The 15,112-nt window shown below is 39.0% G+C and overlaps 1 protein-coding gene across 2 annotated transcripts; it reads left to right on the top strand.

Annotated features, from left to right (window-relative positions):
• The first annotated feature begins 5,794 nt into the window (after positions 1-5,794).
• Positions 5,795-14,476, top strand: LOC117694069 (olfactory receptor 5J3-like). 2 transcript variants are annotated; one of them, XM_076918469.1, is made up of 5 exons: positions 5,795-6,042; positions 8,977-9,297; positions 11,361-11,478; positions 12,483-12,609; positions 13,074-14,476. In XM_076918469.1, the coding sequence occupies exon 5, from the start codon at positions 13,119-13,121 to the stop codon at positions 14,046-14,048; it is 930 nt and encodes a 309-aa protein (XP_076774584.1). In that variant the 5' UTR covers positions 5,795-6,042; positions 8,977-9,297; positions 11,361-11,478; positions 12,483-12,609; positions 13,074-13,118; the 3' UTR covers positions 14,049-14,476. The 2 variants fall into 2 exon arrangements, with proteins under 2 accessions (XP_076774584.1, XP_034340693.1); XM_034484802.2 differs by lacking the exons at positions 5,795-6,042; positions 8,977-9,297 and having other exon boundaries at positions 9,325-11,478.
• The last annotated feature ends 636 nt before the right edge of the window (positions 14,477-15,112 follow it).

The raw sequence follows: 15,112 nt of genomic DNA, 5'->3' as shown, positions 1-15,112 counted from the left end.
TTGAAAAAGAACTATAGGAAACCATATTATTTTATGTATACTTTAAAGGAGACATAGGTACACCACACAGGGTGCCCTTAAGCTGTAGCTTATCCAATAAAATCCTCAGTGTCTACCTAAAATTGCCAATAATAAAGTGTAATCAGTATATAAACATAAATATTTAGTTTACATGAAAATTTCCCACCTGGGCTAACAGTGATCCCTCCAAGAATGAAAGACCATCTAAGAAACCCCATTATCACCAGGCATGAGAAGCTCTCTTGTTTTGTTGTTGGTCAGGGTTTTCCACAAGACTCTTAAAACATGACAAGTCTTTTGCTATTGCCTTTGGTTACACCCCATCCATCCCCAGGTGCTGAAGGCATCTTGCACTTCAGACACGGGGCTTAGAGGTATCTGAACTGGAACTGACCTGAAAGCCTCCTCCCTAAGAACTAGCTTTCATCGGTTAGCCTATGAGTTAAGGGACTATAGCAAACTCATGGCTTTGAGTTTATTGTTACGGTGTTTTCCATATTTTATTTAGAAATAGCTGAAAGGAGTTAACAGACAACAGTCCAGGTTACCTTACATGAATAGTTGGTCTTCAAAACGTCAGAAGTTCATAGAATTGACGTTACAAATATTTATATATTAATGATTATTTTGACTAGATAGAGACCTGTCTGCTCCTGACAGCTTCCTGTCATGGATTCTAAGAAGAAATTGAGCATCCTTGGAGATACTCCAGTTGTGCGGTGACAGCCACTAGGCAAGAATAGCCTCTTTCCATCTACAGACAAATTACTGTCCAGAAAAGGACACACTTGCAGAATAGTCGACTGATTATATCTGCCTAGACAGAGTAATCAGCCCTTAATAATTCTTCATCACTAATGTCTGTCAGATGATTCTGGGCCAAAAGGCTGAAGATTTGATGCTCCAACGTTCAGTAGTATAGGGGCTTTCCAGGTGTTCAGTGGTCTCTATAAATTGGCTAAGTTTTAGAAGCTATGCTTAGTGCTTCCCATAATTTCAGTTAACTCAGTCATTCTGGATTTCTGACGGGGTGAAGACCTATAGTCTCATAGCCAGTCCTGGCTATTTACTTTGAGAGAACAGATCTGAGTGAACGGTTTTCAGCTGACATTCATTCTAAAGCCAAGAAAAAAAGCCAGGTTCAAAACTAAGTGCTTTAGTTAGAAGAGATGACAGAGGTTCTGGTTAGTCAACAAAATGATGGACTGTGTATTAGGACTATCTTGTACCTCGCTGGTACAATTAGGAATAACTATGCTCTAATTGCATTTTAAGAGAAAAGTTTTATTTTAACAGGAAAGGTGAAGCTAGGTGATGAGAGAGAGAAAGAGAGAGAAAGGGGGGTCATGGAGGCAGATGTTCACGTGTCTCCACCAGTCAAAGATAGTTTATATATCTAGGTTGGGTATTGAGTTACACTTCTGATTCAGCATTACCAAACAAAGGTTCAAAGTCTTTGATTAACATTTTTTAAAAATGTATAAAAGCAAAAAGGAGGAGGGGGAATGGGATAGGGCTTTCTAGGGAGGGGAAATGGGGAAAGGGGATGGCATCTGAATATAAAATAAATAAATAAATTTTAAAAAAATTAAAAAAAAAAAAAGAACTAGCCTTCATGGTAACAGAAGGAACCAGGCTGAATGCTAAGGGTACTAAGGGTGCGATTACAGCAGTGGCATATATCCCTTTGTGCTAATAAATATCTCTTTAACTGAACTTAAGACCTACTCACAGGAGAACAGTCATGCTTGGTAGTGGAAATCAAGCCAATTACCCAGTATATGCATAATGTTTTATATGCTGTGTAAAGTTTACCCTTGGGTTATTCAAATGCTGATTTCTCTGCCCTCGTATCTTGTTTCAGTCTGGCCATAGCACTGTAACGCTTATACCAAGAATCTCCTGTCTCAAGTTTGTGTAAACAGCTCTTACCATTTATTTTCTGCTTTGTCAATAAATGCTGATTACCCAATGGCTGGGCAGAATAGAGAATGGGGTGTGATGTCTTCCAGCTAGAGAAAAGAGAGGGAGAGAGGGAGATTCAGGTCAGCAGGCAGGATGGAGGGATTGGAGCCATGAAGAAGGGGTTCGAAGAGCCTGATCAATAATAATATTCAAGAATCATGGGATGGAGATGGGAGGAAGCTAGATTAGCATAGGAGGTGAAGGTAGATCATTTAACTGCTCAGCTACTGAAATGCAGTTTTGAATAAATCATATTTTTCTGTGTGGATATTGGGGAATAGCATAATGTAAAGAAATACAGCTGTTTGGTTAATTCAATATTTATATTAAGGCTAACTCTTTTACAAGTTAGGGTTGGTGAAGTCATCAATCTTGGGGGGAGAATGTACAACTGCCACATTACACCCTGCTACCTGACTACATTTTAAATATTAGTCCTTATGCCCAGAAATAAATGGCCTCCTCCCCTATTGGTATTATCCTTCTTCAGGTTATGTTCTGACAGGCATAGTTTTGAGACTTCATGGGTGTAGCTTCCTGTCCTTGCTAGGAGATGTAATCTCATAGTAAACTCTGTTCCTCTGGTTCTTAGAATCTTTCCATCCTCCCTTTTGCAATAATCTCTGAGGCTTAGGTGCAGGAGTTGTGGTATAAATGTGCCATTTGGAACTGAGCTCAAGAACTATGCACTTTGATTAGTTGTGGTTTTCTGTAACTTTCACTTTCTGTTGCAAAGAAGTGGCTTTGATGAGGTCGAGGACTATACATCCTAAGTGTCGGTTCTTATACCCTCACCAGGGATATGTCTCTGCAGCAGTTAGAGACCACTGCAGAAAACCACAATCGGTCCAGATACAGAGTTGTGGAGACTAGTCCTGAAAATACATCTATAATGCAACTGTCATACCTAAGGCTGAGTGATGATTGTGGATTGTGAAAGAGGTAGATAGAAAGATTGTAAGAGACAGGATCAGGAAGTTGGCTGTGAGATTGTGCCTCCTAGTAATGTCAGAACCTACACTCATACATGATAGCTTAGCCATGAATTGAAGAAGCTTAACAATACTATGTATATCCCAACCATCCACAAAGAATTGTAGGAAATGAAAGAATGCTGAAGTGACAGAAATATTATCTTCCTTAAGGAACTGCATACCAATTGGTTACCCCATACCAATGGTCAGCCTTGAAAAAAAAATATGAGTAATGTTGCAAGTAACATTGTTACTGACAGAGAAAATCATGCTTATGCATGTGTGTATAAAAACAATTATAGATAAGAGTCCAATTGGGAAAAGAGGCCAGGAATTTGAGAGCTTGTTTGGAGGTTCTAGCAGGGAAGTACAGCTACTCATATACCTTTGACCAAAGACTGGTCTATTTTGGAAGGTAGTCCTCTTTGACCCAGCACACAGTTTAAGAAGAAACATACCTGGAATGATAAGGGAGAAAGGGGATACCTGTCTACCAGCCACATCAACTGAATTAACCCTGGTGATCAATGAGGTGACAGAGGTTGCAACCAGATTGCCCTCACATCCAAGGCCATGAGTTTGAAAAACAGCAAGGAGGTGGGTAGGATTGTTGGGGATCATGAGGGGAGTTTGACTGTGCTTAACCCACACTGTCACGGGGGTGGGGGCTGGGCCATTAGGAAAGCTCCAAGCACTGCTGGGGGGGGGGGAGTGGGAAAGTATAGTCTTAGGTGTGGGAAAGCCAGATCTGGTTCAGAGGTCCCCAGGTCTACAATGAGGCCAGGGGGCCATGGGGTTCTCAGAGTCTTGGACAGCCAGGTGCTGCTGGGAAGAGTAGAGAACAGAGTCAGGGGCCCATGAGCTGGGGTCAGCATCTAACCCTGGGCACAGGAGTGGGGATGGGGGACTCTGGCTTATCTCACAAGGTGTTTGTCCTTGGCTTGATGGAGGCAGGCTTGGTGGTAGTTGTGGCTGGGAGTGAGTGCAGAGATGCCTTCTACGAGAGTCTATGCTGTGGCTCTATAGGCGAAGGCCTTCCTGGCTCCCCACAGCAGATCCTGGTGAAAACAGACAGTCCATGGTTCTAAACAGTGTATTGTCATGGAAGAAAATTAGATGTGTAAAACCATACTCTACTTCTCAGGGTGGGTCTAAAATTAAACACCTTTTGTAGGAAGGAATGTCTGGGAAGGGAAGGTTATTGGTTAAGCCCTCCATCCCTTTAGGTACCTCATTAGCATGGAGAACTGTTTTGGGCCTATGTGATCCAGGTGTCTTAGTCAGGGTTTCTATTCCTGCACAAACATGACCAAGAAGCAAGTTTGAGAGGAAAGGTTTATTCAGCTTACACTTCCATATTGCTGTTCATCACCAAAGGAAGCCAGGACTGGAACTCAAGCAGGTCAAGAAGCAGGAGCTGATGCAGAGGCCATGGAGGGATGTTACTTACTGGCTTGCTTCCCCTGGCTTGCTCAGCTTGCTTTCTTATAGAACCCAAAACTACTGGCCCAGGGATGGCACCACCCAAAACGGGCCCTCTCACCCTTGATTACTAATTGAGAAAAATGCCTTACAGCTGGATCTCATGGAGGCATTTCCTCAAGGGATGCTCCTTTTTCTGTGATAACTCCAGCTTGTGTCAAGTTAACACACAAAACCAGCCAGTACACCAGATCATGTCTCTTTTACGTGAGAAGCCTGGCATGTGTTTCAAGTCAGGAGTCTGGCAGGGAGCTGGGAGTCACCTAAGCCTCATGTGTGTGCGCACAGAGTCTCCAAGTCTTCACCTGCTCTATCTTTACCAAACTTGCAGGCATGATTATATGGAACCCCCTGGACCAGTGGTTTTCTTATATACAAACTCTGGCTGTTTATATTGCAATTACAGTCTTGCTAATCTGTTGTCCAAGGAAGTGTAGAAGGTCTGCATCTATGTTTATTTTGAGTACTAAGAGTACTTATAAATAAGTAATTTTAAAATTGGTTTATGATAGAAAGCTACAATGTGTTCCAATGACGGAGACTCTATCATGTAACATTGCCTTTACCTAACTTTTTAAAATTTAACCTCAGCAGTCATATAAGGTATTACTATGTCAGAGTTATAGAGAAAAGATGAGAGTCAGAAATATTAAGCTAGCTAAAGGCATAATGGCCGTTAGCAGTAAATCCAAGAACTTGAGCCAAGTTTGATTTCCTGCAAAGCCTATGAATTTTCTAGCTTATAATATAGATTTTTGTTCATTGAATGTTGCTCTGAAGCTTCAGTAAATTTATTTCTTCTAAAAGGAACATTTGCCAAACATTGTAATCTCTCTCTCCTCTTTCTCCCTCTCTCCCTCTCTCCTTCTCTCCCTCCCTCCCTTTGTGCATGCATGTGTGTATGAGTGTATGTATGTGTATGGTATGTGTGTTTTTGAGTGTGGTGAGGCATGTGCCAATGACCACATATGGATTTTAGAATGAACACATAAGAATCTGTTATGTGTTTCCACTCTGGGTTCCTGGGATTGAACTCAAGTCTCCAAGTCCTCCCAGAAATCTCTTTTACCTTCAAAGCCCTACTGGCAATATCAGTCTCTTGTTTAATAGATGGAGAAGCAATAGAAGAGAAAACAGGTTTTATTAGCCAAAGGTAGGTAATATAGCTGTTTAGGGTCATAGCTGAAACTAAACTATTTGCTATTCTGCCCATTGCTCTTTCTAATTAGGGATCTTAAAGGGAGGGGCTTGTACTAATTAGTTAAAATGGAAAGCACAGGTATCCCAGGGGCTTAGGACAACAAATATGTAGCACTGTGAGAACTGACTTGGGGACCAATGTTTGTGGGAGGATATTTGCACAAGCATGATAAAGCAAAGAGATCCCATTTACATGCTATCCTTCAATTAAGCTAAGATTCTTTTGGGGAAAAGTGACTCTATATTATATGAAGTACATTTTCTTTCCACAGTTGGCTCATGATTGGCTAGTTATGTGGAGAGAAGTTCAATGAGGAAATGCCTCCTTCATTCCAGAAGAAACAGTTCAGGAGGTGAATAAAATGCTAACAATCGCCTTGACAAAATACAAGAAGAAATTGTACGTGAGTAGAGTGGCCTCATACCTTTTGTTGTAATCACTGTGTAGACTGGAGCAAAACTTGGGTGTGTCCTTTCATGGTGAGCTAGTGATATAGGCCATACAATAAAAATGGATCTATTTTTACACGTTTGCCTAGGGCCTATACCTTGAAAGACTTCAGGCAGACAGTTTTTCTTTAAGTAACTATAAATTGCTTTTCACACTTCTATTTTATGTCTGCAGAGAGAACACACAATAAATTTGGGTAAGAATGTAGCAGGCAGAAATCAGAGTTGATGAATTCCAAGCTTACATAAACTAAGGTCTGCAATCTTGTGTGCTTTTCTTACTCCCTGTCACTAGACTTAGTAAAATAAGACAGATGTTCTGAGTCCTTCTAACTCCTGTCCTATTACTCAGGGATTTTGAAGACTAGGCATTGTGATTGCTTTGGTGAAATAGAAGAGGATTTAGTGGGTTAAGATGTGAGATGGGGGAGAGGCAGAAGGGAGGAAGGCAGCATATCAAACAGACGACTTGTGTTCATAGGTGATATGAGAAAAGACCATGCACAGATTCCAGCCTTCTGTAGGAACCAACAAGCAGCTACCACATCTTATTTCTGGTAGATACCAGAGGAACTAACTGTCTACAGCCATCCTGACCCTGAGAGTTTAATCCTCAACAAGGACCAGAGCAAATACTTGTAGGTTTGACTTAACACTCATCTTTATATAGTGTTGACTTTTTAAAATTGCAGAACTTTACTGAGTCATACATTGTAGATATCCAGCACTCAAAGTGCCAGGCTGACCTTTTTAAGGTACAGTCATGTTTTTATGTGGCCCGAGGTTATATCACAAATATATTTCTTTTCATCGTTTCTAGTGATTACATGGCCATCTAAACTGCTAATATCAAATAATATGTTTAACCATCCCACAGTCTCTGGGCAGTTACAATTTTTCACACAATGCCCTTTTCTCTTTCAACTGGTCACATCCTTTATCAAATTCTTCTCACCTTTCAGGGTCTGTGTTCAGTCCTACCTCCCGTTTGAAAGCTTCCTTCTCCCTCTCTTCATATTACTCCAATCGCAGGAATGAAATCAGCCCCTTTTGTTTTCTTTCTTTCTTTTTTTGTGACTTTTTATCTTTTCCTCCTTGGAAGTATCTACATTTGCAATTGCCTTCCCTAATATAGTACAGATTCTTTCAAGGCAACAACTAGGATTTACACATAAATGAATCACCTAAGCATAAACTGTGTGTAATGAACATTTTTGAGTAATTAATATTTATTTTGGGTGATACCATTGTGTGTATATTTCTCCAAATGTATGGAGTTATTTAGGAAAAGAACAAACTGTGACCTTTATGGCATATATGCACATTATGTTAAGAGAAACTTTGTGTTTCAATGTATACTATTCTGAGGTTGTATGCTCTGTCATGTGATTACATAGCATGTTCCTTACTGTGTATACAGCCTATTCTATTTAACTAAGAGAATGGATCAAAAAAGCTATTTACATTGCTGTCTCATATTTTACCATTTTCCGTGTGTTTTAAGTAGTGTGTTTTAAAAATTCTGCTTACAACATCTTATTCCTTCTAGTGATTGTCTCAGTTTAAACATTTCTTCTCATCTGTTTTAACATATAATCCTCCTTCTGAGCACATTGCTCTGATAGGATGAGTCCTATCGTTTCAGCAGCCACATAACTAAAGACACAGTTTTGTTCTGCTTTTGTTTCTGTGTTCTAATGTCATAGGAGAGATTTGCTTGCTTAACTTTTGATCTGTCTGAAACTTAATGAAGTGTATGATGCAAATGTCATACTCTCATTCACCTCTCATCTTACTACTGCTAGTGTTTTACAGTATTTATTGAAGTGTTTCAATTATAAGTGTTTATGTTTTATGTGTGTTTATAGGCTCTAACCTCCTGCCCAAAGGGTGTTGGTTTTTTTTTTTTTTTTTTTTTTGGTAAGAATTCAAATTTGGTTCTTTTTCTTATAAAATATGCTATTTCTTTGATCAGTCTTTGCTTTTGAGCCTGATGTTAAACAGTCTTTATACGAATGTCTTTGCAATAAAGTTCAAACTCTGAGACACTTTACCCTCCATCACTTAAAATAATTTCATAATAGTATTTTCTTCTTGTAGAAAAATGGCATCAATTTATAGTTTGTATATGTGTGTGTGTTCTGAACTTGCAAATTCACATCACATCAAATCTGTATGCTTGTTTAGATAAAATTGCTAGTCAGGTATACTGTGCCTTTCTATTTATTCAAGTCTTTATGTCTAACATTATAATTTAATTATTCATGAACATGTATTTGTTCTACCATTATTACATTTTTCAAAGTACTGCTAAGCTGATGATAACATCTCATGTGTGGGGTTTTCTGGCATAAGTCACTAAAAGAACATATATACAGCAAGGGTGACTGATATATTTTTTTCTCTTCAGTATTTATCATAACGTTTTGGGTAGAAGTCTCTATTAAGATATAATCCATATATCTAAATTATACAATAGTTTTAATATATTCCAAGTTGCACAGCTATCACTCTGACTCTGACCACTGGTAGAACATTTTTATCATCCAAAAAGAAATCCCACACCCTCCATTTTAGCAACTTTAAGATCCTAGCAAGAACTAGTATACTTTCTGAAGCTCACACTACAAATGGACTTTAAAGATATGCAATTCACATATATTGAAGATTGAAATATCTGCTAATATTCATATTTATTTATACTTTACACTTTTATTTATACTTATACTACTATTTGTTTATAGTTATTCAAAATTTCTAGCTATATGCATGAGCATTGTATCGACATCAACCCAGCCCTTCCCTCTCCCCTCCAACTCCTATCATGTCTCTCCAATAACCTCCAAAATTCATAATCAATTCTTCTTTAATTCTTGTTTTACAGACAGAAGACACACACACACCTTAAAGCAACAATAACAAATCCTCTGATGACCCTAATGAGTTATTTAATATAGCTTATATGCACATGTCAGCAACGTATCTGTGAGCTTATTCCCTGAAGAAAATTGACTATACCTTGTTCTGCAGAGATTTATCACCCCTGCATTTCTTCACCCAGGCATGGAACCTTCTGGAATTTCCTGTCTGCATTGGCATATCAATTGATATTGTCATTATGCATGTCTTGTTCAGGCAACCTCATCACTGAGATTTCATGTGTGCAGTTTCCATGCCATGCATAGACGACACTACTTACCAGCAGGTATCATGGTATTTTGGCTCTTACAAGCTTGGTCACTCCATCTTCCATGATTTTCCCTGAGCCTTAGGTGTAGGGGTTATATTGAAGATGTATTTGTTAGGGCTAGGCACCCCACAACACTTCTATGCATTTTGATCAGCTATGGTTCTCAAGTATAGTCTCCAGCAAGATAGTCATTAAAGTTAAATATTTTTATTTCCAACTTTAGATTAGTAAATGGGCTTCAGAGAATTTGATCAATTTGTTCAGTGATATTGTTAGGATGTGACTAGATCTTTGGGAAAGCATTTTATATTTTAAGGTCAGGAAGAAATTTTGAAAACACCCCTCTCCTGTTCTTGTCTCAGTGGTCTTCAGTGACTTGCAAGAAGTGCAAATACCAATAGAACATTTCTGGTACCGAGGGAGGAAAGGGCATTGAAGGGCAGAAAGGTTTGTAGAGCACAGATGCACATCACCATCAAAATTTGCTCTTGCTACTTCCCTTCATCAGATATTGAGAATGGCTGGTGACCTTTGAACAGTATGACTCACCGAGCCATGGGAAATTAGAAAGCAAAGCTGCAAAGAGCTTCAGAGACCACCAAGTTTAGCTGTTCTGTTTTACTGATGCAAGAAGTAGGACCCTCAACAAGCAAGCAATTTGCTTCTAATCGTATAGCTGAAATACAGGGACAGTGAATTACCTTCCAGTCATTGCTAGAGGGATGAATGCACCAAAGGCGAAGGTCCCTATAGAAAAATTTCCAAAAACAAGTCAAAAATAAATCAAAATGATATTATATAAAGAGTCACTGCATCGGTCTAGAATATCTGGGTTTCAACGCCAGCAGTACCGCTCATTCGCTGAGTCCTTAACTACATCCTCTGTCCTTTCTCATGCTTGTTTCTTACTTTAACTAAAAATTAGCACATTGGAAGAGATGACTTTTAGAAGCCTGACACTTAGTAAACACTCAAAACATTTTAGTGAAGTCTTCTTTAAATTCCAAATGCTTCGTTATTCTTAGCAGAGTCACTGTGAACTGCCTAACTGAAGAACTGGAAAAGGTAATGAACTTTTTGAAGAATAGGTACTGTAAATGTAAATGCCTGTACGAACGAACAAGCACAGGAATGCATTAAAAATACCGGTAAAAGGTCACTTCTTCAACAAATAGGAGCGCCTGAATGTTTTCAAGAAGTAAATATCCAAGACACATCATCCAGGGTGATAATAAACCCGCTTGCTTGTCATCGTGACAGTAGTTAATGCAGCAGCATGTAGGGATGAAAGTATCAAATCATTCTTCTACAAAAGCCTTACTTTTATGTTTATTTCCTTTGGGAAGAGAAAGCAATTCAATCTTATTTTAAATACAAAAAAGAGAGAGAGATTTCACTGTGTTTTTTAAGACCAGCAGTTACTTAATCATTCAAGTATACTTATTGAGTACTTAGGATGTATGCAGATGCCAAGGAAAAGAGTTACCCTAAAATGGGAAAAAAAAATTTAAATGACACGAGAGTGTGAAAGTAAGATTGAAAGGAACCTGACTTTCTTAAGCCCCCAGGTATTTGAGCAGCCTAGAGCTGTTGGTTTAAGTCTTCCCAGGTGGAAACGCTCACAGTGCAGTGGCATAGCAGCAGATGATGTGTGTGGGGGTGAGTGGGAGGGCAGAGAGTGCAGCTCTGTAAGCAGGAGCTGGAACAGGCAGCAGAAAATGAGCATATTGACGTGTTCCTCCTCCCTCTCCCACCTTCCAAGATAGAATAATAGTAGGGATTCTGTTCCATGTGTATTGTATCACGCTGCAGAGTTTACAGAGCGCTTCCATATTCATTATCTTCTTTGATCTTCATGCCAACCCTCAAAGAGGAATAGTGGTTGTTGTTTTTTTCCAGTTTCAGTAATGACAAAACATGGGGCTCAAAGTTGGTATGGATTTGTTTGTTGTTTTCCATCATCCACTGACAATATGAATTAGTTCCAGGATTTTAACTCTTGTCTTTTTTAAATGTAAGCAGCTTTCTTTCCATTCACTCCTCTCCCTCCCTTTCTCCTGCTGTCTCCCCATTTGAAGGTAGACATTGAGGAATGTTCCATGTGACTGTTCCGCAGTAGCAGAAGGAAACCCAAACAGTTTTGGAGGAACAAAAGCAAGCCACAAGCAAACAAAACCAGTGACATATTAACAACAAGTAAAACTGATATCTGTACTGACAAAAGTTGAATGTCTGTGTGTGTGTGTGTGTGTGTGTGTGTGTGTGTGTGTGTGTGTGTGTTGGGAGGATACCATAATAAAGGGGTGGAGCTTGTAGAGTTGTAGAGTCTAGAGATTTATACTTTAGCTAGTCACCAAAGGCTCTCTTCTGACTATCTGCAATGTTAATAACATACATGATGCTACTGCCTATATGCCTCTAGTTTAAAAAAATGTTATTGAATTTTTACAATAGTTCCACGGCATAGATTTTATTGTTCTTCTTTTACAGAGTGAACTAAAAGTGACATAAGCTTAGTCCCTGGTCACAGAGCTGTTGTTCTGAGAAGATCCAGATAGGTGTATATGACTGCAGGAACAGAAATGCTAACTATTTTCCCAAGTGAAAAACCCATGCCTTCCAATGGATTGCAACTACAAAGATCATTTTTCTTTTAATTTCTGGTTCAAATTTAGGCCCACAGAAGCTTTACCACTAAGCCATTTGTCCAGTCCTAAAACTTTCTTCTTAGTCAAAGTTGCAATCACTCTTCTGCAGTCCTCTTATGCTGTTCCTAGGCAAATTGGGGGACCTACTCTATACTGCATTGCACAATGGCCATCCAATAATCCAGATGAGATGGGAGTTGGTTTAGATTCTATACATGGAGATGATGCTGCATAGGTGCACACATTCTGTTGTCTGGTCTTTACCTAGGGCAAGGGCCTGGTGTTTGTTTGAGGTAGCAAACTAGCATCAGAGATAGTCTGTGCACATAAGAGTGAGGGCCAGAACCCATGCACTCCTGATACTAACACCAACCACTTTGCTGTTCAGTCATTTGCCTAGACACAGCTGTTCACTAAGTGCATTTGGGAGTCAGTTAATTTTGCACTTGCATTCCCTTTTGTTTAGGAATGGTCAATGGCTCAAACATTTGGACAGCTGGAAGCTGCACAAACCATGGGAGGTTTGCCATTCTTTGACTACTTTTTTCACAGGATATAAGTGGATCACATCATAGCTCAACATTGTATGGTCATTTGAGGGTATTCGAATCCCTGTAATGGTATTTCAGTGAGACGGTGGCCATGGCTTTGGAAAATGCTTTGCTGACCAACATAAATAGTGAGTAATGGTAATGTTCCTGATTCTGAAGGTGTGGGGATAGGTAGTCTGTAATTGAATTAGTTGACCCATTTGTCATTTTGTAGCCTCATGCCTCGTTTCCATTCCATAGGCATGGAAGGGAGAATGAGATGAAATTCAATTGCACTTGTCATTGTTTGTTGTTGCTGTTACTGTTGTAGACACATGTAGTAAATCCCCACTCATTACTTCCTCGAATAATAATATCAGGTCCTGTTGGCCTCCTAGGCCTTTGCTGTTTTGACCCCTCCTAAATTCCTCTTAGCGCCTGAGTTTCGTTAACCTCTGTCTTGCTTTTCTGTATCTGTTTAGCCTTTCCATATTACACATTTTATCTGGAAATAGCACTGCTGTATAGAAAGGGGTTTGGTTTGACCTGTGACTACAGATAAGGGAATGGTTGATTTACCCATTTCAGCTAGTTTTCTTTTATTATCTCACAGCATGTCCAAAGAGTTAAAAAAACAAGTCAGGAATGATTCCCAGTCATGTCAATGGAGAATTCATCTGCAGGGACTAAATTCATCCTTCTTGGTATGACAGATAACCATCAGCTTGCTGTCCTTCTTTTTGCACTCTATTTTATTATCTATTTCATCACTGTACTGGGAAACCTAGGGCTTGTGGTCCTAATTCAATTCAGCCACCACCTCCACACACCTATGTATTTTTTTCTCTCAAATCTGTCCTTCCTTGATGTCTGTTTCTCTTCCATCACGACCCCAAAGACTTTAGTCAACTTGTTATCTCAGCTACAGGAAGTTTCTTTCTTTGAATGTATGGCTCAAATGGGCTTGTTCATAATCTTCGCTTCTGCTGAATGTAATGTTTTGGCTTCCATGGCCTATGACCGTTACACTGCCATCTGTCGGCCATTGCTTTACCATATTACCATGTCAAAAGTTCGTTGTCTCCTCTTGGTAGCAGGATGTTACCTTGGTGGGTTACTTAACATGGTTGCTGTAACAACTTCCATCACACAACTGTCATTCTGTCAGCCACGAGTTATCTCACACTTCTTCTGTGATATCCCTCCACTGCTGGCATTGGCTTGTTCTGATCCCTGGGTAACACAAATCTTGGTAGTTGGCTGTGGGGGATTCACCCTTGTCACCTCCATTGTGGTAATTCTTGTCTCCTACATGTCTATATTCATGACTATCTTGGGCATTCCATCCATTTCTGGCAAACAGAAAGCCTTCTCCACTTGTGCCTCCCACTTGACTGCAGTTGCTCTGTACTACGGAACAACTATGTACACATACTTGCAGCCCTCTCGGCACGGCTCTCAAGCAGGAAATCAGATGATCTCGATGTTTTATACCATGGTGATCCCTATGTTGAATCCTCTCATCTACAGTTTGAGAAATCGGGAAGTGAAAGCTGCCCTAAAGAAAATACTGAGGCATAATCAATAATCTACTTTGTGTCTCAAGAGATAATAGATTTTATGAAGACTTACATTTTGTTCAGTGTTTTCCTGTGCTACATGTGAAAGCTTGTTAAGAACAACTTAATTTCTCTGGTTAAGTGTTTAGAACTGCTTGTGTAGTCTAGTTGAAATATAGTAGGGGAAGATTATATGTGCAATAAAATCTATATTTTCTGAGACAGTTGCTTGATGAGAAATATTTAAGAAGAAAAGATCTAAGTTTAGGACTATAAATATGTCATTTTGACATATTTACATGTGAACTTGCATAATTCTAGTTAGAAGTTAAAATCATTTTCAGATAACAGCTAGATTAGAAAACATTTAATCTCACCATGTTATACAGAATTAAGCATAAGTGACGACTAGACTGTAAATAACACTGTTAATTTATTCATTTACTTATATTGAGGATTTCCGTGGTACACCATAGATTGAATTAGATTCAGTCTACGTCTGTGCTAAGGATTCAGAAGCCTCCTCAGTGTTCATTATTGAGATTTGTAGGGGTAAATCTTAAAAACTACAAAATAGAGGGGACTCACTAATTAGAATTTCAAGATCCTTTATGAAAGACAATTGGTCATTGCTTATTGAGACATCCAGTTCTGAATTGCGCCAGTGATTGCTGCATGCAAATTTTGATTGGAAATAGACCAAGTTCACTGTTATTATTGAATATTCTTGCAACAACAAAAAACCACAAATGGAACGATAACCCCAATTAACTCATTAGTCCATAGTTATTCATCAGAACTTACAATTATGTGACAAAAACATGGTGATTGTTATAGTTTCTAAATACCAAGAGCAATGGGGTTGGTGGTGCATCTCAGTGACAGAGAACTTGCTCTGATGGCATGAACTCCTCTTTCATCTTCACACCATTGCACCATAAGAAAAAAATTTAAAGAATATAAAACCTTATTTTTATTTTATAAATGAGAATAGTTTAGGAAACTGAACAAACTCTAACAACTAGCTGTGGAGAAATAATCTCATTGGTGTAGTGCAATCAATTTAAGCTTATTCCCAACTAGTTTACAAGTA

The sequence above is a fragment of the Arvicanthis niloticus genome, chromosome X (assembly GCF_011762505.2).
Source record: "Arvicanthis niloticus isolate mArvNil1 chromosome X, mArvNil1.pat.X, whole genome shotgun sequence".
NCBI classification, from domain to species: domain Eukaryota; kingdom Metazoa; phylum Chordata; class Mammalia; order Rodentia; family Muridae; genus Arvicanthis; species Arvicanthis niloticus.
This window is presented reverse-complemented; position numbering and strand designations above follow the sequence as displayed.

Bases quoted from the DNA above. Each gene is read 5' to 3' on its own strand.
- LOC117694069 (XM_076918469.1), top strand. From the start codon at position 13,119: ATGTCAATGGAGAATTCATCTGCAGGGACTAAATTCATCCTTCTTGGT.